Below are 24,461 nucleotides of genomic sequence, written 5' to 3'. Positions count from 1 at the left end.
TATATTTATAAAAAGTAAAATTGAGTTCTGTGTTGTCTTTTTTTTTCCTTAACAGAAATAACAGTGAATTACAGACATGGCCTTCCCTTGATAACACTCACTTTGCCATCCAGAAAAGAACGCTGTCAATTTGTGATCAAACCAATGTTAACAACAGTTGGTTCGTTTCTTCAGGACATACAAAATGAAGATAAAGGTGTCAAAAATGCAGCCATCTTCACAGCAGGTATATATATGTATATTTTTCAACTTCATCTTTTTCTCTTTTCCTGAACCTCTGTTTTGCTTCTTTAATTTTCAAGAAAGAAGTTGATTTTTTAAATTCTTTATATAATAAATGGTTGGTCTTCATTGAGACCTTAATTTTTATACTCAGTAATATTAAAAACATGAACTCCATTGAAAACAAATTAATGGAGTAAATTCTGTGCACATTTCAGTTACTTATTTCATAAACTTAGCCTTTAGGAAAATGAATTTTTTAAAATATTTATTTCTTTTTAGAAGAGGGGAAGGGAGGGAGAGAAACATCAATATGAGAGAGAAACATCAATTGGTTGCCTCTCACACACACCCCAACAGGGGACTGAACCCACACGGGTATGTGTCCTGTCCCTTCTGCTTTGTGGGACGATGCTCAACCAACTGAGCCATGCTGGCCAGGGCCCCGAGAAAATTTTAATGACACTGTCATCAGCATGTAATTTTCAGCAATATTTAATTAAAAAACAAAACGTAGTTCCAATGATTAAAATATCCAGTGAACAATTAAAATACATAAGTAGTTCATGTATCTTTGTTACAAAGCAATTTCTGTAGAGTATGTTTTATGACAGAATTGTTTCTCAGGAAGAATATACATATTTTTTAATGCCAGCAGAGGTGGTTAATCATTTAGACATTTTAAATTTAAAATGCAGCTGTTACGTTCTTGTGGTCTGACGTGGCCTTAGACTCACTGCCCCTAAAACAGTCAAAGAAGTGCTTACCCCAGCCCAGTGTACAGAGGTTACACGTGCAAATAGATGAATAAATTTGTGTTGTTATTTCATGGTAGCATGACTTGATTAGAATAAACTTATTAAAATTTGAATACTGTTGTGGTTTTGAAAAGGAAATAAACCCTCTTTCCCATCCAAGTTCAGAACTAATGAAGGATAGATATAGAAGTTGGAGGAAAATGGAGATTAAAGAATTTGTTTGCTGAACCAATATTGATTGCATACCTAACAAATACCGGGCACGGTTCTAGATGCTAGAGGTAGAGCAAAGAGAAGCTCCTGCTCTTGTAGAGCTTACACTTTAGATGGAAAGAGCAACAAGGTAAAGAAATAAAATATATAAATTATTAGATAGTAAGTGCTTTGGAGGAAAACTAGACCGGAGTGGGATGGGGGGAGCCTGTGTGTTGGTGGGAGGGAGGTGCTTCGCAGAGGGGAGAGAGCCTTGTCGATGGGAAGAGAGCTGCCCAGGCAGAGACCCTGAGATGGGAGCCGGCTCCTCTGTGGCTGCACAGGAGGCACTGGGTGGAAGTAGGAGGGGAGGGGCAAAGTAGGGAAAGCCTCCTCATAGATTATTGTGAGGACTTTGGATTGAACTGGAAGGGGAGCTTTTTTCCTGGTAAAACCAGAATCAGACAATAGGGGTTTAGTCCAATGGCCACAATGGCCTAATACTCCATCCCTGGAATAGGTAGACATGTCCCCCAACCCCCAGCCACAGGAGCACTGAACACCATGGGCTTCCCCGACAGGGCCAGGGTCAGGGTCAGGGCCAGGGCCTGCCTTCCTAAGCTTCTGAGAACAGGCAGATGCAAACCTTGAGCACAGTGCTTGCCTGGTAGGTAGTGTGCACTCTACTGTAAGTGCTTGTTCAAGAATGAACTCAGAGAGGTTAAAGCATTGATGGATGTGTACCCTGCTTTTCTAAAAATAATTTGAGTGGCTTTGAAACATAAAGCACACAGAAAAAAACTAGAAATCTTAGAGAAAGTGGGCTTTTGGACTGATTAAAAAACTTCATTGGGGTTTAAATCAATATTTTTCCATGCAGAATTTCAACACTTAGTCATTAGCTCCTTCAAAGTGTTCCATGTCAGCCTTTTGCTGTTCCTACATAGTATAAAGGACGATGTAGAGCCCTGGCTGGTGTAGCTTAGTGGATTGAGCGCGGGCCTGAGAGCCAGAGGATTGCAGTTCGATTCCCAGTCAGGGCACATGCCTGGGTTGCAGGCCAGTTCCCTGCAGGCCAACTCCCAGCAGGGGACGCACAAAAGGCAACCATACACTGATGTTTCTCTCCCTCTCTCCTTCCCCTCTAAAGATAAATAAATAAATAAAATCTTAAAAAAAAATAAAAAAATAAAGGACGATGTAGTACTTCCACTGAGAAATCATACACAGTCTGATTCCTTTTCATGGCAGTATTTTGAGGAACTGGTTTGAAGTCATGTAAGTGTAAATTTTAAATGATACTTGCAAAGCCAGATAAAATGATCAGTGTGTTGTTGATCTTTTTAAAAGAGGCTCTGTGGGTGGAATTTGCCTGCATTTTAATTTGGGCATGAAAAAGTGTTCTACACTTGTCAACTGTTTTGCCCATGGTGTGGGTTGAATTATTTGGCAGTTCCTTAGAAGATGATCTCACCGCAGCTGATGAACAGGAACCCAAACAGCCAAGTTCTAGGAACAGACCCAAGTGCAGACTTGACAAAAGAACTACAGAGACCCAAATGGGAGGCAGGCAACCAGGGTCTTCCTGATCTCACCGGCAGTATGCTGTCTCACACGGGTGGAGAGCTGAGATAGCTCCGGTTGCATGTAACCAAGCAAATGGCCGGGAGAAAATGTTCATCCTGCACTTTATATCACGTAATTATAAGTGTACCCTTCTGAAGGAGTAATGATAGAAAGAGAAACTCCCACACAGTGCCAGCTTTTCATTTATTGTTCAATGAGTTTGCTTTCTTCACACCTGGGTTACATTAAAGTTTAGTTCAAAAATGTAATAACATAAACTAGACCATATGAGAAGTTGTGCAGAGCACACTGAGGTTAAAATTTTCCAAGAGATTTTCTTCCTGAAATGTTCCTAGGATATTTGTAATTACTGTCAAAATCTCCCACCCTGCTCCACCTTCATAAAATAAACCACAGAAATGCAGATTTATTCCTTAGGTTTAATTATGTTTATTGCTATCCCTGCTATACCCACTTTCATCTTTCTCTGCTCTGCCTCTATTCATATTTGCCAAGCCAGAAAGGGAGAGAGCCCTGCGTGTTGTAGTTTGTGGTACTGTTTCCCACCAAGTTTTAACCAACACAAATCAATCACCTATAATAATTAAAAATAAGAGAAAGGTGGGCTTTTTTTAAATATAGAAGAAGGAAGGGAGGGAGGGAGCGGAACATCGATTTGTTGTTTCATTTATTTATGCATTCATTATTTGCTTTTTGTATGTGCCCTGACTGGAGATCCAACCTGCAACCTTGGTTAATCAGGATGACGCTCCAACCAATTGAGCAACCAGGCTAGGGCACAAAGACAGGCTTCGTAAAAGGGTACTACCTGGCCCTGGCCTGCATGGCTCAGGTTTGGACGCGATCCCCAGGTGGGGTTCCTGAAGGAGGCAGTTGACCTACACGTAGCATTTGGGCTCGGCAGTAAGCAGCACAATGGACTCCGGTGAGGAGTGCATCAGCAGACTCTGAGGCTGCAGTTGCCAGAAAGCCAGGCTCCGAAGAGGGCAGGAACTGAGGGAGGACACAGCGGAGACCAGGTTAGCTCAGGACCAGCCCGATGAGCTCTGCTGTCACATCCCCACCCCCAAAATGGCCACCTCAACTGCTCTGGCCTTGTTGTGAAGAGTTCCCACCTCCCTTGAATCTGTGCAAGACTGTCTACCGATACAGCCTTGCCAGGGACATCAGTCTGGACCCCAGCCCAGCTCGGACAGTGTGTGAGAGGAAGCACCGCCTGCTCTGCTTGGTCCAGTGGAACGGACGGTAGAGCAACAAGCAAGGATCCCTCCCAGTGCAAACAGTGTTGGGTTAAGGAGCCCCCCAAAAAGGCAGGTGACCACTACCATACTGTAAAGACCTGGGTTTTTATCTATAATGTAAGAGTATTTGTCTATATGGAAAGAGATTCTTACTGTTCTGGAACAAGGACCTATTTTTGCATTATATTTTCCCTTTCAGATGGCAATAAGATTGCAGCTTCAACGTTGATGGAAATTTTGCTAATGAATGATTTTAAACTTGTCATTAACACAGTAACATATGATGTACAGTGCCCCAAGAAAGGTAAGAGACACAGCTATGCAACTGTTTTCACGTCTCCCTTTGGCTCACTGGTACAGGGAGCAAGCAGGCCTTCTGAATCTTTTAAAAAAACCAAATGACCATATTTAAGAATTTTTTTAGCAGTGGTATAAATGACCAGTAGAAGTTGTGTAGCAGGACTTTTAGTCTCGTATACTCTTTTTAGAATTTTAAAACTTCACTATAGGAACTTTAATCTGACATGATTAGGTTAAAAAGTAGGCCTGAAAATCATGAACTCAAGTGTGTATTGTTATACAGCACGTAACTCTTTTTTTAAAAATAGATTTTATTTTTTAGAGCAGTTTTAGATTCGTAGCAAGATTGAGCAGGTAGCCGCGAGTTCCTGTTTACACTTTGCCCACCTCCCCCACAGCTTTCGCTGCTGTCAGGCACCACACTGGTACATTCGTAACGGTCCTTTGAACCTGCCTTGGCACATCATCGCCATGTAAATTCTGTATTTGACATTATGGCTCAATTATTTTTCCTCACCCGAGGACATGCCTATTGATCTTGAAGACATGCCTATTAATCTTAGAGAGAGGAACATCGATTGGTTGTCTCTTGAATGCACCCTGACTAGGGACCCAACCTGCAACCTAAGCTTGTGCCCCAGCCGGGAACTGAACCCACAACCTTTCAGTTTACAGGATGACACTCTAACCAACTGAGCTACACAGGCCAGGGCTAGGGCTCACTTTTGATGTACATTTATTGGGTTTTGAAAAATGTAGAATGACATGTATGCACTATTGTAGTATCATACAGAACAGTTTCACTGCCCCAAATATCTCTGAGCTCTGCCTGTTTATTCCTCCCCCAACCCCAACCAATGGCAACCATTGATCTTTTTGCCATTGATCTTTTTACTGTCTCCATAGTTCTGCCTTTCCCAGAATGTTAATACGGTTGGAACCATACAATATGTAGCCTTTTCAGATTGGCCTTCATAAATTGGTACCATACATATAAGTTTTCTCAATGTATTTTCATGGCTCAATAGCCTATTTTTATTTGGTGCTGAATAATACTCCATTGTCTGCATCACAGTTTATTTATCCACTCTCCTACTGAAGGTCATCTTGGATGTTTCAAACTTTTGACAATTATGGTGGCTATAAACATCTATGTGCAGGTTTCTGTGTGGACATAAATTTTCAGTTCATTTGGGTAAATACCAAGGAGCATGAGTGCTGGATTGTATTGTAAGAGTATGTTTAGTTTTGTGAGAAACAGACAGACTTTCTTCTGAAGTGACGGTACCATTTTGCATTCCTATAAACAGTGAGTAAGAGTTACTGTTTCAGCATTTAGTTTTGTCAGTGTTGTGGGTGTTGGCCATTCTAATAAGTAGTACAGTCATATTCATTATTGTTTTAGTTGGCTACTACTTATTGACATGATTTCAAGTGCTTGTTTGCTGTTTGTGTGTTGTCTTTAGTGGAGTGTCCAAGTCTTTGGCCCATTTTTATGCAGGTTGTCTATTATCTTATTGTTGATTTAAGACTTCTTTGCATATTTCGGATTACAAATCACTATCATATCTCTCTTATTTCCTCCCCCTGTGTGACTTGTCTTCTCACCCTCTTAGCATTGTCTCTGAGGCCACAGGTGTTTACTTTTAATGAAGTCCATCTTCTCAATTCTTTCTTTTGTGGATTGTGCCTTTGGTGTTGTATCTAAAAGTCATCTAGGTTTTCTCTTGTGTTATTTCTAGGAGTTGTATAGTTTTGTATTTTATTGGGTTGGCCAAAAAGTCTGTATCATTTTTTCCATAAAATAAAGACACATTTTTCGTTTTCACAAGTGATTTCATTGATTTGGATATTTTGACCGTGTCGGCCATCTCCCACATGGTACAATGTTGATGGTTCCCAGTTAGTGTTTTGATTTGATTGTTACCAACTGCAGCTGGTCTACCCGACCATGAAGCATCATCCAGTTGAGAAATATGCAGTGTGACCCTTCGCAGTCCCCTTCTGACACGTTCACTCAGTCACAGCACCTTCTCCACACACTGCACAAATCTTTTTTTGCCTTTCAATTGCATTTTTACCTTTCTTGAAATAATAAAGCATAATATGCTAAAAGTGTTGCATGTTGCCTTCCATCATCAGTATTAAAATGGCTACACAAAAATTCACCAATTTTGATGTTATTCAAAAAATGCACAATGATATGACAGCTGTCACAATATAATCAAACAAAATTGTTTCAAGTGAATTTAAAGACAACTGAGTGCTACTAGAACCACCTTATGGAAAAAAAAGGCAAACAAACGTTTTGGCCGACGCAATGCATTTAAGTCTGTGATTTATTTAAATTAATTTTTGTGAAGTGTGTAAGGTCTGAGTCTAGATCCGTATTTTTGCATGTGGAGGTACAATTCTCCCAGCATCATTTGTTGAAAGACTTTGTTCCTTATTGTTCTCGCCCTTTTGTTAAAGATCAGTTGACTGTATTTATGAGGGTCTGTTTCTGGGTTCTCCCTCCTGTTCTATTGATCTGTTTTGGTTTCTCACCAATAGCACACTCTCCTGACAACGGCAGCTTTACAGGAAGCCTTCAAGCTGGATAACGTCAATCGTGTGACTTTATTCGTCTTCAGTACTGAGCTGGCCATGCAGGGTCTTTTGACTATTTGTGTAAACTTTGGAATAAGTTTATTGATGGCCACAAAATAACTTGCTAGGATGTTGATTTGGGTTGTGTTGAATGATAGAAAAATTTGCAAAGAACTGATTTCTTGACAATATCAAGTCTGTGCATGAACATGAAATATCTACTTATTTAGTTCTTTGATATCTTTTGTCAGACTCATCATATAGATCTGGTACATATTTTGTTAGGTTTATACCTAACCATTTTCAATTTTTAGGTGAAAGTATGAGTGGTAATGTGTTTTTAATTTCAAATTCCACTTGTTTATTGCTGGCATATAATAAAATGATTGACTTCTATTTATTAAGCTTGTATTCAACAGCCTTGTAAAAATTGCTTATTAGTTCCTGGAGGGTTTCTTATTGTTGATTCTTTCAGATTTTCTACATAAGCAATCATCTGCAAAGATAATATTATTTTTTCCTTTTTTTGTAAACATATATGTATTTGTTTTCAAATACAGTTGGGATTCAATATTATATTAGTTTTTCATGTACAACATAGTGTTTAGACATTTATATAACTTAACAGCTGATCAACCTGATAAGTCTAATAGCCATCTGATACCATATGTAGTTAATACAGTATTGTTGAATGTATTCCCTATGCTGTACTTTACATCCCTGTGACTTTTTATACCTGGAAATTTATACTTCTTAATCCCTTCCCATTTTTTACCCATCTCCCAATACCCCTTGCATCTGGCCACCATCAAAATATTCCTCATATCTATGGGTTTGTTTCTGTTTTGTTTACTTTGCTGAATTAATTAATCAGGTCAAATAGGTTTTTTTGGTGGAGTCCTTACGGTTCTCTGTATATAGTATCATGTCATTTGCACATAATGTCAGTTTTACTACTTTTTTCTAATTTGGATGACTTTTATTCATTTTTCTTATCTGATTGTTATGGCTAAGACCTCCAATACTATGTTGAATAAATGTGGTGACAGTGGACATCTTTGTCTTTTTCCTAATCTTAAGGAGAATGCTTTAAGGAGAATAATTTTTAGCATTTCACCACTGACTATGAAGTTAGTTGTAGGTTTATCATATACAGACTTTATTATGTTGAGGTATGTTCTCTCCATTCCTACTTTGCTGAAAGAATTTTTTTAAAATCATAAATGGGTACTGGATTTTGTCAAATACTTTTTCAGCATTTATTGATATGATCATATGATTGTTATCCTCTATTTTGTTTACACTGTGTATCACGTTAATTATTTTGCCAACCTTGCATTCCAGGAATAAATTCCAATTTATCATGATGTACGAACTTTTTAATGTATTACTGAATCCAGTCTGCTAATATTTTTTTGAGGAGATTTTTCATCTATGTTCATCCGAGGCATTGGCCTAAGATTTTCTTTATCTGGTTTTGGAATCAGTAGTGCTGGGTTCTCTCCTGAAATGAGCATGAGAGTCTTCCCTTCTCTTAAATTTGTTGGAACAGTTTGAGTTTTTCTTTGAATGTTTGGTAAAACTTACCTGTGAAGCCATCTGGTGCAGAATTTTCGGTTTGGAGAGTTTTGGAGAGTTTTTTGATTACTGAGTTTTTTGATTTTGTTAGTATAGTTATTGATCTTTTCAGAAGATTGTATGTTTCTAGGAACAGGTTGTCCAATTTGTTGACATATTGTTGTTCACAGTATTTGCTTATATTCCTTCATATTTCTGCAGTGTCAGTTGTCACTTCACATTTTTTTCTGATTTTGTTTGTTTCCCCTCTTCTCTTTTTCTAAGGATATTTATTAGTTTTAAATGTCTCCAGAGCGGAGTAGCTCAGAGAAATCCCCCTGCCCTCAAGCCTTTGTGCAGTTTCTCTGAAGGGAAGATGAGCTCTTGATAATGAAACGGCTTCCACAGCACAAGGTTCTAGAGGCTTCTGTCATGCCACTGGTAGAAAGGCAGCGTTGCCTGCTCTGTGCAGGTGTCAGCGGGTGGTTGTTGGCACCGATTCAACACCGATAGGAATCCCCAGTTTGGGGCGAATGAAGAAGGAAACTTTATTCTGTGAAGAACAGTTCAGTTATGGTACAGTACAACTATGAAACGGCATGGGTACGAGGCAGCCCTGGGGCAAGGGCCCCCTCCCTGTTTTCGATGAGTTTGGTTAAAGGTTTAAGGTTTGTCAGTTTTGTTTATCTTTTCAAAGAACCAGTTCTTGGTTTCATTGACCTTTTAAGACTCTATTTCATTTATTTCCCCTCTATTCTTTAAGTATGTCTTTTCTTTACTCAGTTTGAGCTTTGCTTGTTGTTCTTTTCTAGTTCCTTTGGGTGTAAAGTTATATTATTTATTTGAGCTTTTTTTTGGTTCTTGGGATAGGCTTGTATGGCTATGAAATTCCCCTCTGGGACTGTTTTTGCTGTCTTCCTTCAGTTTTGGTTCTTTGTGTTTTCATTGTCATTTGTCTCCGTGTATCTTTTGAATTCTTTCTTGATCTCCTTGTTAACTTATTCACTGTGTAGTAGCATGCTATTTAGCCTCTATGTATGTGTATGGTTTTTAGTAATTTTCTTGTAATTGATTTCTAATTTTATACCACTGTGGTTGGAAAAGATGCTTGATGTGACTTCAGTCTTCTTAAGTTCACTGAGACTTGTTTTGTGGCCTAAACTTGGTATACCCCGGAAAGTTCTGTATGTGCACTTGAAAAGAAAGTATATTCTGCTTTTACTATAGGCTGAAATTTCTAAATTATCAATTGAATCCAACTGGTCTAGTGTGTCATTTAAGCCTGCTGTTTGCTTGGTGATTTTCTGTCTAGATGATCCTCCATCGATATTAACAGGGTGCTAAGTTCCCCTACTATGTTGACCTCTCCTCCCTTCATATCTGTTAGTATTGGCTTTATGTATTAAGGTGCTCCTACATTGGGTGTGGAGCTGTGTGCAAGGGCTATATCCTCTTGTTGAATCAATCCCTTTCTAATTATGAAATGTCCTTTGTATAGCCTTTATTTTAATGTCTATTTTGTCTGATATAAGTATTGCTAACGCAGTTTTTTGTATTCTGTTTGCATGAAATATCTTTTTCTGTCCCTTTGATTTCAGTATGTGTGTGTCTTTTGATATGAAGTGGCTCTTTTTTTATTTAGCATGNTATATTAAGGTGCTCCTACATTGGGTGTGGAGCTGTGTGCAAGGGCTATATCCTCTTGTTGAATCAATCCCTTTCTAATTATGAAATGTCCTTTGTATAGCCTTTATTTTAATGTCTATTTTGTCTGATATAAGTATTGCTAACGCAGTTTTTTTGTATTCTGTTTGCATGAAATATCTTTTTCTGTCCCTTTGATTTCAGTATGTGTGTGTCTTTTGATATGAAGTGGCTCTTTTTTTAGGTAGCATGTGTATAAGTCTTATTTTTAGTCCATTCTTCCACCTTTGTTTTTTTTTCCACACTTGTTTTTTGATTGGAGCATTTAATACCTTTCCATTAAGTAATTGTTGACAGGTATATGGTCATTGCCATTTTATTATTCATATATATTTTTCTTCTTTTTAAAGAAGCCCCCTTAACATTTCTTGTGATATTGCTTTGGTGGTGATGAACTCCTTTAGCTTTTTCTTGTCTGGGAAACTCTTTGTCTCTGATTCTAAATGATAGCTTTGCTGGGTAGATTAATCCTGCTTATAGGTCCTGGCTTTTCATCACTTTGAATATTTGGTCAATATCTTATTCCCTGCAGTTTCTTTTGAGAAATCAGCTGGCAGTCTTTTGGGAGCTTCTTTGTAGGGAACTAACTGCTCTTCTTGTGCTTTTAAGATTCTTCGTCTTTAATATTTGGCATTTTAATTATAATATATCTTGGTGGTGGGTCTCTGGGTTTATCTTCTTTGGGACTCTGCACTTCCTGGACTTGTGTGTTTATTTCTTTTACCAGCTTAGGGGAGTTTTTAATTATTATTTCATCAAATAAGCTTTCAGTCCCTTGCCCTCTTTCTTCTTCTTCTGGTACCCCTTGATGCAAATGTCATTATACTTGATTGATGTTGTCCCAGAGATACCTGGAGTATCCTCATTTTTTCAAAATTCTTTTTTTGCTCTTCCATATGTTGTCTCCCAAATTGTCAATTCAGTCCTCTACTTCATCTAATCTGCTGCTGATTTTGTCTAATGTATTCTTCATTTCAGTTTTTGTATTCTTCATTTTTGATTTTTTTAATGGTTTCTGCATCTTTGTGAAAGTTTTCACTGAATTCATCTACTCTCCCTGTAATTTCATGGAACAGCTTATAACCAGTGTTTTGAACTCTGTTTCTTGTAGATTGCTTGCCTTCAGTCTATTTAGTTTTTTTTTTTTCCCTGAAGTTTTGTCCTGTTCTTCCATTTGGTGCATGTTTCTTTGTCTCCCCCTTTTGGCTGCCGCCTTGTTTGTTTCTGTATATTAGGTAGAGCTGCTACATTCCCCAGTCTTGGCAGGGTGGCCCTGTGTAGTAGATATTGTGTGGAACCCAGTGGTGTAATCGCTCTGTCCACCTGAGCTAGGTGCTCCACAGGTGTCTCTTCTGTGGGTTGTGTGTGTCCTCCTGTTTTAGTTAAGCCTTGATTGTTGTCAGCTTGTCAGTGGGTGCAGTTCACACTCGGGCTGACTGGCTGTGAGGACCAGCATGACTACAATGGATGAGCTGTTTTATGGTGGCTGGGCCCTACTGCATGCCAGTCCACCCTTTTGTTGTGTTATTTGTGGAGCTAATTGGGTGGTGCGCTGGTGTGGTCTGAAGCTAGCATGGGGTGTGTTGGTTCTAGGACCTCTTCGGAGGGGCTTCAGGGCAGGCCCAGGTTAGCAGTTGCCTGTGCCTGGCCTGGGGCCACCTGATAGGAGCTACAAAGCTCTGTGGTTGGTAGCTACTTGCTCTGGGCTTAGAGGCCCTTGGGAGAGGCTATGCTATTAACCGTGGCCGACTGCCACTAGGGCTCAGCTTGGTGCCACTTAGCAAGTGGTACACAGCCTGCCAAAGCCAGCTGCTGCTGGTTTGGAGTTTGTGCGCCTTTGAGGGACTTTAGGAAAGTCTGTAGCCCAGGCTGAGGCTGGCTGCTTATAAGGAATAGCAACCAACAGAGGCTGTGGCTGTTGTAGAAGTTGAGTGTGGTGGGGCCTCAGGGTGGGGCAAGTGGTGTTAACCAGATTGGTGGAGACTCGGATTTAGTGTCCTCCTGTGCCTGCAGGCTGGGTCTGGGGAGAACTCAACAGGGTAGGTGTTTCACTTAAGTCCTGAAAAGATCTCCCCCTCCAGCCCTTGCCCTAAACCAGTCAATACAGTTCCTTTCTGCTAAGTCCTTGGCTGCAGCAACGAAGGGACAGCCAAGGAGCTTAGGGTGTTTGTGAGTGAATGAGTCTGTGTTCTGGCCCTTTAAGAGGATATTGGTCTACAGCAGCTGTCTTTCTCACCTGGACAGAATCCCTACTAATTTTCACAGCCAGATGTTGTGGGTGCTGTGCTAAGGGTTGGGGAGCCCATTATGGGACTGGGACCCCTCATTCTTCCAGGGAGACCTCTGCAGCTGAGAGAACCATCTGGATTCTTAACTGCCACACATGTATGTGGGACCAGCCCGTTTTGTGTCTCCATCCCCTCTACCAGTCTCAACATGGCTTCTTTAAATCCTTGCAGTTCTGTTCAGCTAGTCATCAGGTGGTTTTCAAGGTTGTCCTGTAATTCAGTTTCAGTGCTAATGCGGTCATGGGACGAGGTGAGCGCAGCCTTTCCCTGCTCCGCCTCCCTGACCGGAGGTCTCCGATGCTGTCCCCTGCCTGTTCCTCCTCAATCTCCATGTGTTTCATGTCCTTTTCCTCACTATGATTTTGAAAAGAATGGTGAGAGGAGACACTGCTCTTTTTCTGGTTTTAGTAGGAAACCTTTGAGTTTCTCACCATTAAATATTATGTTAGATGTTTTTTTATTAAGTTGAAGATCCCCTCTATTCCTAGTTTGCTGATTTTTTCAATTTCTGCATCTGTTGATATGGTCATATGATTTTTCTTCTTTATCCTGTTGATGTGATGGGACACTGGGTCATGCTATATAAATTCCTTCTATATATTATTGTATTCAATATGCTAATATTGATGAGGGTTACTGTTTTCTATTCATTGCCATTGTTCTTTGTTTCTAATTTTGTCTTTCAAGTGTTCTGTTTTTTGTGTCCTTCTTTTAAAGGTTTTTATTTATTTATTTATTTACTTTTTAGAGGAGAAGGGAGCAAGAGAAAGAGAAACATCAATGTTTGAGAGAGACATCAATTTGTTGCCTCTCGCATGCCCTGCACTGGAGACCTGGCCCACAACCCAGGCATGTGCCCAGACTGGGAATTGAACCAGTGACCCTTTGGTTCTCAGTTCTCAATCCAGCGTTCAGTCCACTGACTCACAGCAGCCACAGCTGCTTTTTGTGATTTTAATTGAACCTTCTATATGATTCCATTTTATTTTCTTTCCTAGCTTATCAGTATATCAGTAACACATCTTTTAAAAGTATTTTTAGTTTTTAGTGGTTGTCCCAGGTTTTGCAGTTTACAAGTAATCCAAGTCTACTTTCAAATAACACTATATATACACCATTTCACAAGCATTGCAAGCACCTTATAATAATCATATATTCCTGATCTTTCTCTCCCATTTCTTGTCATTTCCCTTTTATATAAGCTACAATTGTTGAATACATTTTTACTATCATTATTTTGAACAAACTGTTCTATCAATTAAGAATAAGGAAAAAGAAAAATAAAATTTGATTTTATCTTCCCTTATTCTCTCTTTAATGTCGAATTTTTTATGTAGATTTGAGTTTCTAGTCTATATCATTTTCCTTCCCTTAAGATCTTTTATCATTTCTTGCAAAGCAGATGTACTAGCAAGGAATTTCCTCTCTTTTCATTTGAGAGTCTTCATTTCTCCTTTACTTTTGAAGGTTACAGAATACTATGTTGGTGAGTTTTTTCTGTAAACACTGTAAGTATTTCACTCTATTCCCTTTTTCTATAATTTTTTGGGAGCAGTCAGATGTAAGTTTTATCTTTGCTCTTCTATAGATAGGTGTTTTTTCCTCTGTCTTCGAGATTTTTTCTTTATGTTTGATGTTTTTCAGTTTAATGTGATATGCCTAGGTTAGGGAAGTTGGGGGCATTTATCCTCTTGATATTCTCTGAACTTCCTGGATCTGTTTATGGTTTGGTGTCTGGCATTACTATGGGAAATTTTTAGTCGTTATTGCTCCAAATATGTTTCCTTCCTTCCAAACATCCTTCTTTCCTTCCTTTCTTTTCTTTCCTCTGGTAGTCCTGTTACATGTATATCACACCTTTTGTAGTACACCAGAGTTTTTGATATCGTGCTGTTTTATTCAGTGTGTTCTCTCTCTCTCTCTCTTTCAGTTTGGGAAATTTCTGTTCATATCCTCAAGCTTAGAAATTCTCTTCTTAGCTGTGCCCCGTCTGCTTAATAAGCCTGTCAAGGGCACTCTTCATTTCTGATAGTGTTTCTGATGTCTAAGAGTTCATATTGATTCTTTCTTACAGTTTATATTTCTCTGCTTCTATCACTCATCAGTTCTTGCATGTTATCTACTTTTTTTAGTAGAGTCCTTATCATGTAAATTATAGTCATTTAAATGTAGTCATTTAAGTCATTTCAAATTGTGGTCTCCGGTTCCTTTCTCTCTTCTCCATCTGGGACTGCCATTTTGCATGTTATAATTACCCTTTGTAATTGTGCCACAGCGCTTGGATATTCTGTTCCCTTTTTTCCATTCTCCCTTTTCATTGTCCTTCAGCTTGGGAAGTGTCGTAGACATGTCCGCAGGCTCACTGACTCTGCCCTCCCCTTTGTCCAGTTTCCTGTTGAGCCCATCAAAGACGTTCTCTATTTCTATTATATGTTTTTGGCAATTGTTTTTGATTTGTTAAAAAATCCTCATGCAAGGATATGTTTATTGATTTTAGAGAGAGAAGAAGGTGGCAGCAGTGGGTGGGAAGAGTGAGACAGAGGAACATCAGTGAGAGAGAAGGAGCATCAGAGAGAGTTCTCTGACTGGGGACCCAGCCTGCAACCCTTCTGACATAGAGGACGATGCTCCAACTGAACCACCAGCCAGGGCTGGTTCTGATTTTTTATTAGAATTTCCATCTTTCTGTTTGTATCACTCATCAGTTCTTACATGTTGTCCACTTTTCTCATCACAGCCCTTACCATATTAATCATATTTATCTTAAGTTCATTGTCTGACGATTCTGAAGTCTCTGCCGTATCAGATTCTGGTTCTGATTCTTGTTTTGTTTCTTCACATTGTGTTTTTTCTTGCCTTTTACCTTGCCTTGTAGTTTTGTTGTTGAAATCTGTACATGATGTATTGGGCAGTAGGAGCTGAAGCAGGTGAGTTTTTAGTGGATGGGAGGGAGGCCCGCCCTGCAGACAGGAGGCCCATGGGTGCAGCCCCACTGCCCTGGGGTGCCTCACCGAACCCTGACTCAGGCTTGTCCAGCCCCACGATGTAAATCAGATTAGCAGGGCACACTGGGCCCGCTGGAGGGAAAATGACAAGAATCCTACTAGGTTAATGGAAAGTGAAGTTTATAAAATGATAAATTTGCAGTTTTAAAAAAATGTACTTATATTCCATTTCTTTCCTAAAGCATTGTGAAATCTGGATTTGAAAATTCAGGCTATGAAGATAAAATCCACATTGAAGGCACATGTAAAAGGAATAAACAGCTTCTAAAGAAAAAGAAAATACTTCTTTCCCATTTCGGCTTTTGTTAGGAGATACCAGAGACAAATGTTTAAATTGGTAATACAACATAGGAATTCTGCAGTGCCCACATTTCTGAGAAAGTATAGCCAAAGTTTCTGTCACTGAACTGAGACGAACATTTTGTGCCCCTTAACAAAGACTATGTCTTTGACCAGACTTCAGTCAGGCTTGTCTGAGCCCTCTCTCTTCCTAACTAGGCCTCACCTTGGCCTGTAAAAACTGCGGACTCTCAGCAATCGATTTTGTTTACACTCCCCCCACCATACACTACATGACTTAAAGAAACACCAGCAGTTTTTAACAGATCAAGGCTATGTCCCTAGGACGATGACTCTGGCGCCCTAAAACGCTTGCCCGAGGAAGCTCAGCACTGGCAGGGCAATTTACCAGCTGTTCCAGTGAAAACCTGGCAATAGGCAGGTGGGCCTGAGCCCCTTCTCAGAGCTGTCACTTCAGAAAGCTTGTGACTGTAAATCCTTTGTTTACTCCTTCGGAGCGTCAGCCTCCTACCACCCAGAGCTGGCTCCTCTCTGCAATGTACACACAGGGGTCACTCTTGCCCTCACTCCCGGCCTGGTGGGCCCCTTGCTGTGACTTGCACCATTGCAGTTCTGGTTGTTACGTTTCTGGGTAAGGCCAGTTCACAAATCCAAATGGCCTAGTCTCAGTAACCAAAACCCATTCTCATGTTTTGTAAATTTCTACTTCCTAACTTTGCCTAAGTTCCTGATGTTCCCCTCCCTCCCTCAAAATGCCCAGCCACGTGTGGACAAATTAAAACTGAGTATTTCTCCAGGATCATAAATCTCTGTCTGCATTGTTTGCTGCTGCTTGGTGGGAAGGTCCGTCTCACCTGTCCCCTTCCCTCAAGTTCTGTTCCACGGGTGGGCAACAGGTATGACCCCCGGGAAGGTATCATGACAGCCCAATATCATGTGAATTCATAGGCCCACAGAGGTGAAAGGATGAGAGAAATCCATGATCGAAAGAATTCTGTGTGGAAGACTCAGAAGTGGTGATCCCCTTTCTTGTCGAGCTGAGCCTCCTTTCAGATCTGTGCCTTGTAAAGAACTTTCATTTGAATTGCTTTTCAAATGTATCCTATACTTTCGTTTACATGTTTGTACACCTGCATCCCTGCCCTGTGGATCCTTAAATACTTTTTGGATAGATGGTTGGAGAGTGGGGAAAGGGAACTCAGGTACAAAAGTGAGGCCATAAACTATGTGTTACAGACTAAGGTGAGATGTTTATTCAGTTGGGTTCTGGTCAATGGATAGCCTCCTTATGCTTTCTGTATGAAAATTTTTAAAGAGCGAAAGTCATATAAAGAAAAAAGACCAAAACATAATTTTAAACCTACTGTCTGATCATTTACTATTCCAAATTGTCTTTATATGAGACGGACTAGTGGAATCACCTGAGGCGGGAAGAAATGCCCACACCGAATGCGTCCCCAGGAGCAGGGAGGGCTAACCAGCCACGGGGAATGAGATTTGGTTCCCTGGGCTTACAGACCCTGGCGGGGAAAAGGTGGTGACTGCCTTGTTTCTCTCTTGTCTTTTCTCAGAAAAACGGAGTAGTGAGCACAATGCTGAAGTGGAAAGCATGAAGTCCTTGGTTCACAGACTGTTTACAGCCTTGCATTTAGAAGAGATTCAAAAAAAGAGAGAGCACCATTTACTCGAGCAAATTGACCACCTGAAGGGACAGCTGCAGCCCCTCGAACAGGTTAGGAAGCCTCACAGCTGAGTCTGAAAATAACACCAGTTTTTATAGAGCACTGTGCATGTGAGCATTTCTGAATGTTTTACCCGTACTCATTTTCTCCTTTCATCCTCACCGTGAGCCACGACTTTGCTACCGTTATCTTCATCGTTTAGATGATTGTTTAGATGGGGAAACGAAGACACCAAAGGCACAAAGCTAGTGTGTGGTAGAGCCAGAACTTGAACTCTGGTGGTCTGACGCGAGAGCTGCCCTCTTACACTCTGTGCTCTGCTTCCTCCCTGAGGCCGGCCGGGGGGCCTTGTAAGTGAGGGGGTTTGCGCGGGATGCCCTGGCTGCACTTCACCACTGTTCCCTTTCAGAGACCAGGCCACGCCCCGGCTCCGCTTAACAGAAGTGGAGCTGGAAAGTTAGTGATGGCTTTCTAACATCTGAAGTTAATTAGTGACAGCAAAAAATAATTTTCAGGGGGAGAGGGTGGTGGAGTCTTTTTTAATTTAAGGAAAAACTGCATTTTTAAACCTGTGATTCCATGTGTGATTTTTAAATATAGGTGGGTAACTAATTTTGTATATGAATAGAAAGTTTCTAGAGAGAAAAGAAACTTTTAATAGCGATTAACTCAAGATACTTAGGGGATGGCAGAGAGAGGGACTTTTTATATGTGTTGGATTATTTACCTACATTTTTATTTTTTCTTTTAAAAAGGTTGGTGGTTTATTTACTGATATTAAGAATAAAAAAATGTTAAAGTGGCCAATGGAAAGTTTTTCTCCCACTGCCCTCCCAGGACCATAGTCCTGAACTGTGAACCATTTCAGATTTTATGTACAAATACAAATATATTACTATCTCCTCCCTTTTTCGGAAAAGGGCGTGGGCCGTTACACACCACTCTCACCTTTTCTCACTGACAGTGCACAGGCCCACTTCACTTTATTTCTGTCCACTTTTTGTGTTTTATAGATACTGAGTTTTTTTCCAAATTGAAGGGAAAGCCCTCTGCTAACAAAAAAATGACAATTCACTGAAGGCTCAGATGATGGTTAGCATTTTGAGCAGTATTTTTCTTTTTTTTTTAAGATTTTGTTTATTTTTAGAGAGAGGGGAAGGGAGGGAGAAAGAGAGGGAGAGAAGGATCAACGTGGAAGAGATACATTAGATTGCTTGCCCCTTACAAGGTCCCCAACTGGGGACCTGGCCCACAACCCAGGCATGTGCCCTGACTGGGAATTGAACGGGCAACCCTTTGGTTCACAGGCTGGCACTCAGTCCACTGAGCCACACCAACCAGTACATGAGCAGTATTTTTAAATTAAGGTATGTATGTTGCTTTTTAGACATCACGCTATTACATACTTAATAAATTACAGTATAGTATAAACATAACTTTTATGTGCACTGGGACCCCAAAAGTTCATGTTACTCACTTGATTGCAGTATGTGCTTCATTGGGGTGGTCTGCATCTGATCTGCAGTCGGCTGAGGCGTGCCTGTGTCCTGGAAAGATCACCAAATAGGTGCATAGAGAGCTTTTTCATTTTAGCTGCATAGTAGCTTCATGGATATGTGGACAATTTTTGGTGTTTTACTCTTAAAACTGAATCTGTCATGAATCACATGTGAGCAAGAGCACCTGCAGGATGGATTCCCAGAAGTGAAATTGCTGTGCTGAAAAAAATCAGCCTGTGACTTTAAGGAGGTCTCAGAGAATGGCTTCTGAGTTTTCCACTGTGTACCCATCTATTCTACTTACATTTTGTTTCATGAGAAGGTATTGTCTTTATAATATAAAAAATGATTTATGAATTAGATTTGGAAATAGGTGATCACTCATTAATGGATGTTTTTTCATTGTTTCTTCATAAATTAACGTCTTTAAAGTAACACAGATGTCCATTATTGTTGTTCCTTTTCTTGTAAACAGAACTAACCACCCTTTGTTTTCCCCCTCAGGTGAAAGCTAGAATTGAAGCTCGCTCGGAAGCCAAAACCAGAAGACTCCTGTGGGCTGGATTAGCGCTGCTGTCCGTCCAGGGCGGGGCTTTGGCCTGGCTCACCTGGTGGGTGTACTCCTGGGATATCATGGAACCAGTCACATACTTCATCACATTTGCAAATTCCATGGTCTTTTTTGCATACTTTTTAGTCACTCGACAGGTGAGTAGTTTGTTAGGAAAATAGTAAGTCAGAACATCTTCTGCAAATATTTCCTTATGCAAGTCAACTAATAAACAATAAAGCCTTATTTTAGTTGCTGAATTACTGCTCTCTGGTTTCTATAAGCCAATAAGTCTCATTGTTGTTTTTCATGAGGATGGAGATTTATATACAGCCCAGAGAAACATAATGTAACTTCTACAGAGAAATAAATATTACAACTCAGATTCCTCCCCTGAGATCAACACATCAAATTTGCATTCTTTGTTCCCTCATTTGTAAATGAATTTGTATTGAAAAACACCCAGTAACTTTTTGCTTTATCTTGTGATTATTTTGCCAAAAATCTCCATTTCCCCCTTTCTTCCTTCTATCCTGGTGTGTGATTGCTCTTCCCAGCTTGTTTGCTTTTGAAAGGAGCAGCTGATCTCCGCCGGTTTACTTGTGATGCCTTATGCTGGCTCTGGTAGCTACTGCAAGTATTTTACTTATCTGCCTTTGCTTCGGTGTTGCTAAGGCAAGTCTCTTTCTTGCAGAGACGTTAGGTTCATTTAAAACATGTTCTCTTTTTTCTTTTTTAGGATTATACTTACTCAGCTATTAAGAGTAGGCAGTTTCTTCACTTCTTTCATAAGAAATCAAAGCAACAGCACTTTGATGTGGTGCAGTACAACAAGTTAAAAGAAGATCTTGCTAAGGTATTTTATTGTAAACACAGCATCTTATAGCTGGTTTGGTTGGGGAGCCAAAACTTAGTGTCAGGGAAGTATAATTGGTGACTTATCCTCACAGGTTAAATTTTCCATGTATTGTGGTTTGTTCAGTAAAATAGTTGACCTGTCTGATACTAATTCCATGTCCTACGTTTTATTGTCTTCTGTGTTTGAAGTGGTGATAGCTTTAAATATGTATGTGAAAAGGTGTTAAACTTTACTTTGAGATAGTAAAGTAATCGTTTTCAGTAGCAATCTGTTTCTAGGTATTTGTTTTTAAGGAAAACAATCCAATATCAAGCTCATTTGCAGCTTTGTAACCTATCAAAAACAAAGAATTTTAGGACAGCAGACTGATCATTTTAAGCTCTCTAAAGGCATTTACTAGTTTTTTCTCTTTAAAAATAGGAAAATCATGGCAGGGGGTGGGGGTGAGCTGGGATGGGAGTAAAAGACAGAAAACTGTACTTGAGCAACAATTAAAATAATTTTTTTAAAAAATAGAAAAATCAATATGGTATTCCTCCTTTAATCTTTTCTGTCACATGAGAAGTTGGAGGTGCTAAATGTCACTTGCCTGGTTATACACCTTTGGGAAGTGGGGAAACCAGGGTCTGAAACCAAGACTTTGTCTCTGGGGCCTGTTTCTTAGGCAGCTTTTATCTCCGGCCTCCCAGCGGACTCATTAACTTGTTCATATGGTGATTTCTCCACACGTAACTAGATTTTAAATTTTTCTTAGTAATTTTATAAGAAAAAATGTTCTGATAAAAATATCTTCTGTCGCTCAATGTACACTCATTTAATAGCCAGTAATCATCATGTCTTTTGATATCTGTAACTTCTCAACTACCCATTCCTCAATTTAAAAAAAAAATGACAAATTAAATTTGTAACCCAAAAATTGCACTTAAAGAGATTTAAAAGATTTCTTTTAATTTTATATACTCAGTACTTAGGAGAAATATAATGATGTATTTTTTTAAAATTTGGGCATACTCTTCTATCTCATGATCCAACCCAGGAGGGCTAAGAAACGTTTCCGACTAGTTCATAGCACTGGGTGGTTAAGACGTAAAGTCGCAATCTGTGAAGTATTATTTTTTAAGCTAATAAAGTTGAGAAAAGAGCAGAAGCTGACAGGTCTCAGAGTGGGTTTTGGGTTTGTTTTTTTTTATTTGAACTGGAAAAACCATTCTAAAGGGGGGAAACGAACATGGCAAGAACTATCAGGATGTATTAGAAACCTTACACTCACCTTTTAAGAAAAGACCCATAAAATCGAGACATCGGGCATTTGTGCCCTGGTGGTTCAGATGGTGGGGGGACTAAGGAGACGTTTCCTCTCAGCAGGCGTGCTGGTGAGTCGCCTCTGCTCTCTGATCAGGGACTGCTTTTTCTCGTCCACAGGCTAAAGAATCCCTGAACCGGCTGCGCCGCTCTCTGTATTTGCCAACACAAGTAGACGAACTCAGTGAAAAGAATTAATCTTACATTTTTCAATGTCAGTGAATTGTTCCATTATGTGTTGATGATCCAGGTTAGAAACTGGAATTTTTTTGAGTCTCATAGTTCATTTGAATTTGACCGTTTCAGTATCTTTTGTTAATAAAAAGAAAATGCTTGCCAAACGCATATTCTTGGGAGTTCTCATTTGAGATGTTTGGTTTGTGGATTTTCACTACTTCTTGAGGTTTAATGCTGGAAGGAGCCTCATTGCTTCCACGACACCAAAGCAGCCGCCGGTGCAGTTTGGCGCTCAGGCTAAGAGTCCTGTCAGCCTGTGCCGCGTTCACTGCCTTCGAGGAGGGGAAATGGTCGGTGTGCTTGGCATTCCTCATTCCTAGCCTTCATTTCAAGTCATCTTGTCATTAATTTCTTTTTTAAAATTTGTTTTTACTTTAGTTACAATATAGTGTTACACTAGTTTCAGGTGTACAGCATAATAGTTCAGTATTTATATACCTTCTGAAGTGTCACAGTAAGTCTAATAACCATCTGTCACTGTACATTCACTGATTAAATACATAGTAGTTGGAAGATTCTTATCGTTAAATATAGCTAAAATTGTTATAAAATGTCATTTGAAATGTTTCATCTTAGCTAATGTTTCTGGAAATAGATACTATTTATCATATGTTGGCAAATACCTAACTAGGTGCTTTACATATTTATTACCTATGAGGTAGGTATTTTTTAAAAAGATTTTATTTATTTATTTTTAAAGAGAGGGGAAGGGAGGAAGAAAGGTAAGGAGAGAAACATCAATGCAAGAAAAAAACATGGATCAGTTGCCTCTCATACCCACCCCCATTGGGGACCAAACCCACAACCCAAGCGTGTGCCCTGACCAGGAATTGAACCCGTGACCTTTTGCCTTGTGGAGCAACACCCAGCCAACTGAGCCCCACCAGTCGGGGCTGAGGTTACTATTTTTTTGGTAGCTTTCCAATTTAATAATAGGGAAACTGAGGTTTACAGAGGTTAATTTGCCCAAGTACACATAGTTGGAAGATTTAACCATCAACTCATAATAGGTCACAGATCTTTGTAAATTTTCATCTAATGGTATTTGATCTATTATCTAAGATTTCACCAATTCAGCGTTTGACAAGGGTAAGGACGGCATCCTGATATCAGAGATGTGCTTAAAACAAACAGAAGGCCCCCCGTGTTTTCAGAGTATATCTTTGAGTCAAGTCAGATTCAGACTTCCTTATACCTTAACGACAACACAGTGATCGCTTGCCATTTCTTTCAGTATCTCTGTAACACCGAGATCCTGAGTTAGCAACATAGTAGTGTTTTATTGCCAAGCTAAGAGTATGCACCAATACACTTCTATAGTGAATATCACCAGGTTAAGTATTACAAGAACCAAAAAGAGTTCCCAGACCCCAATTTCAGTGCACGTGCACATGCTTCCCCACACAACAATTCTCGAACAGAAGCAGGGTTCCTGAGAATTCAACTCAATTCTGACACTCTCTGCCTGGAGATGGAACGAGACTCCCTGAGTTAAAAGGGCGGAGACTGCCCTCGGCTTCGCATGCCCGTTGCAAGCCCAGATGATCACCTGTGCTTCTGCCCGAGCAGCTATAAATCAGAAGTTCTGGCAAATCCCTCCTCTAGTTAGACTAATTTGCTAGAGCAGCTCACACAACTCAGGAAAACCCAATTACTCACTAAATTACCAATTTATTAAAAAGGATATTAAAGCATACACATCAACAGCCAGGTGAAGAGATATATGGGTTGAAGTCCACACCAAGGAGCTCTGTCCTCACGGAGTCTGAGCCCAGCATGGTGATGAGACAGGTTAGTAAGCCAAGACAAGTGGAGTGGGGAAACAGACAAACAGTTCACAGCCATATAGTACACAGGAAAATCCTATCTTCCCTAAACGAAGACACCTGGGAAATGGTTTGTGCTTCTTCCCACCCAGAGAGTAAATAGCTTAAATCACCCCACTTAGGGAGATAGTAGGGAAATCCAATTAGTGCCATTTGTGCCAATCCCGGCCAAGGAGGGTTGAAATCCAGAATGGACCTGATATCCTATTAAAATCGCCCTCTATACTTCCCACCTGTAGAAAACAGATAAGAACCCTTCAAGCACTACGAATCTTGGGAGCCTGCCCGTGACTTTCTCCCCTCAGGCATGCATCTTTTCTCTCATAGACGTTAAAGGACCCCACTTATAACTAGGGGAGCAATGGGCAGCGGCAGCTCGTCCTGGGCCTGCCCCTTGAACCTGCCTCTGGTGACCCCTTTTCTCTGACCTTACAGTGAGCCAACAGCAGCAGCCCCACCCTGGCTCACTCCTTTCCTGTAACATTCCTAGAGAGCCAAGGCAGAGCTCCGCCCCGGCTCTTCTGTTGCTTCTCCCTAAGCCCTCCCTCGTTTCACTGTCCCCAGCCTTAATAAACACACTCCCCAAATCACCTCGGATTGTGTTGGGAAATCCTCCCTGCAAGAAGTCAAGGACCCACCAGTGGGCCCGAGGCCGACCTGCTCTGGGCTTGTTCCCTTTCCAGTGAGAGTGGCACCTGGAAGCCTTCTGGTTCTCCAGCGTGAAAGCCCTCCCCCAAAAGGCCAAACAAGTTGTCCTCTGGGT

At 40.3% G+C, this 24,461-nt stretch overlaps 1 protein-coding gene across 3 annotated transcripts in view; it reads left to right on the top strand.

Annotated features, from left to right (window-relative positions):
* The window catches only part of MCUB (mitochondrial calcium uniporter dominant negative subunit beta), a 96,175-nt gene extending 74,195 nt beyond the window's left edge, over positions 1 to 21,980 (top strand). The window contains exons 3-8 of one of the 3 annotated variants that reach the window (XM_037031902.1): positions 56 to 226; positions 4,200 to 4,304; positions 17,315 to 17,475; positions 19,429 to 19,632; positions 20,214 to 20,330; positions 21,756 to 21,980. In XM_037031902.1, coding sequence (XP_036887797.1) covers positions 56 to 226; positions 4,200 to 4,304; positions 17,315 to 17,475; positions 19,429 to 19,632; positions 20,214 to 20,330; positions 21,756 to 21,833 — 836 coding nt within the window. In that variant the 3' untranslated portion in view covers positions 21,834 to 21,980. The remainder of the gene's footprint in view (positions 1 to 55; positions 227 to 4,199; positions 4,305 to 17,314; positions 17,476 to 19,428; positions 19,633 to 20,213; positions 20,331 to 21,755) is intronic. The other 2 variants (XM_037031904.1, XM_037031903.1) reach the window with 2 other exon arrangements.
* The last annotated feature ends 2,481 nt before the right edge of the window (positions 21,981 to 24,461 follow it).

This window comes from Sturnira hondurensis, unplaced genomic scaffold (genome assembly GCF_014824575.4).
Source record: "Sturnira hondurensis isolate 20B ecotype Veracruz unplaced genomic scaffold, ASM1482457v3 Scaffold0021214, whole genome shotgun sequence".
Lineage (NCBI taxonomy): Eukaryota > Metazoa > Chordata > Mammalia > Chiroptera > Phyllostomidae > Sturnira > Sturnira hondurensis.
The sequence above is the reverse complement of the archived record's forward strand: the minus strand, read 5'-3'. Positions and strand labels throughout refer to the sequence as shown.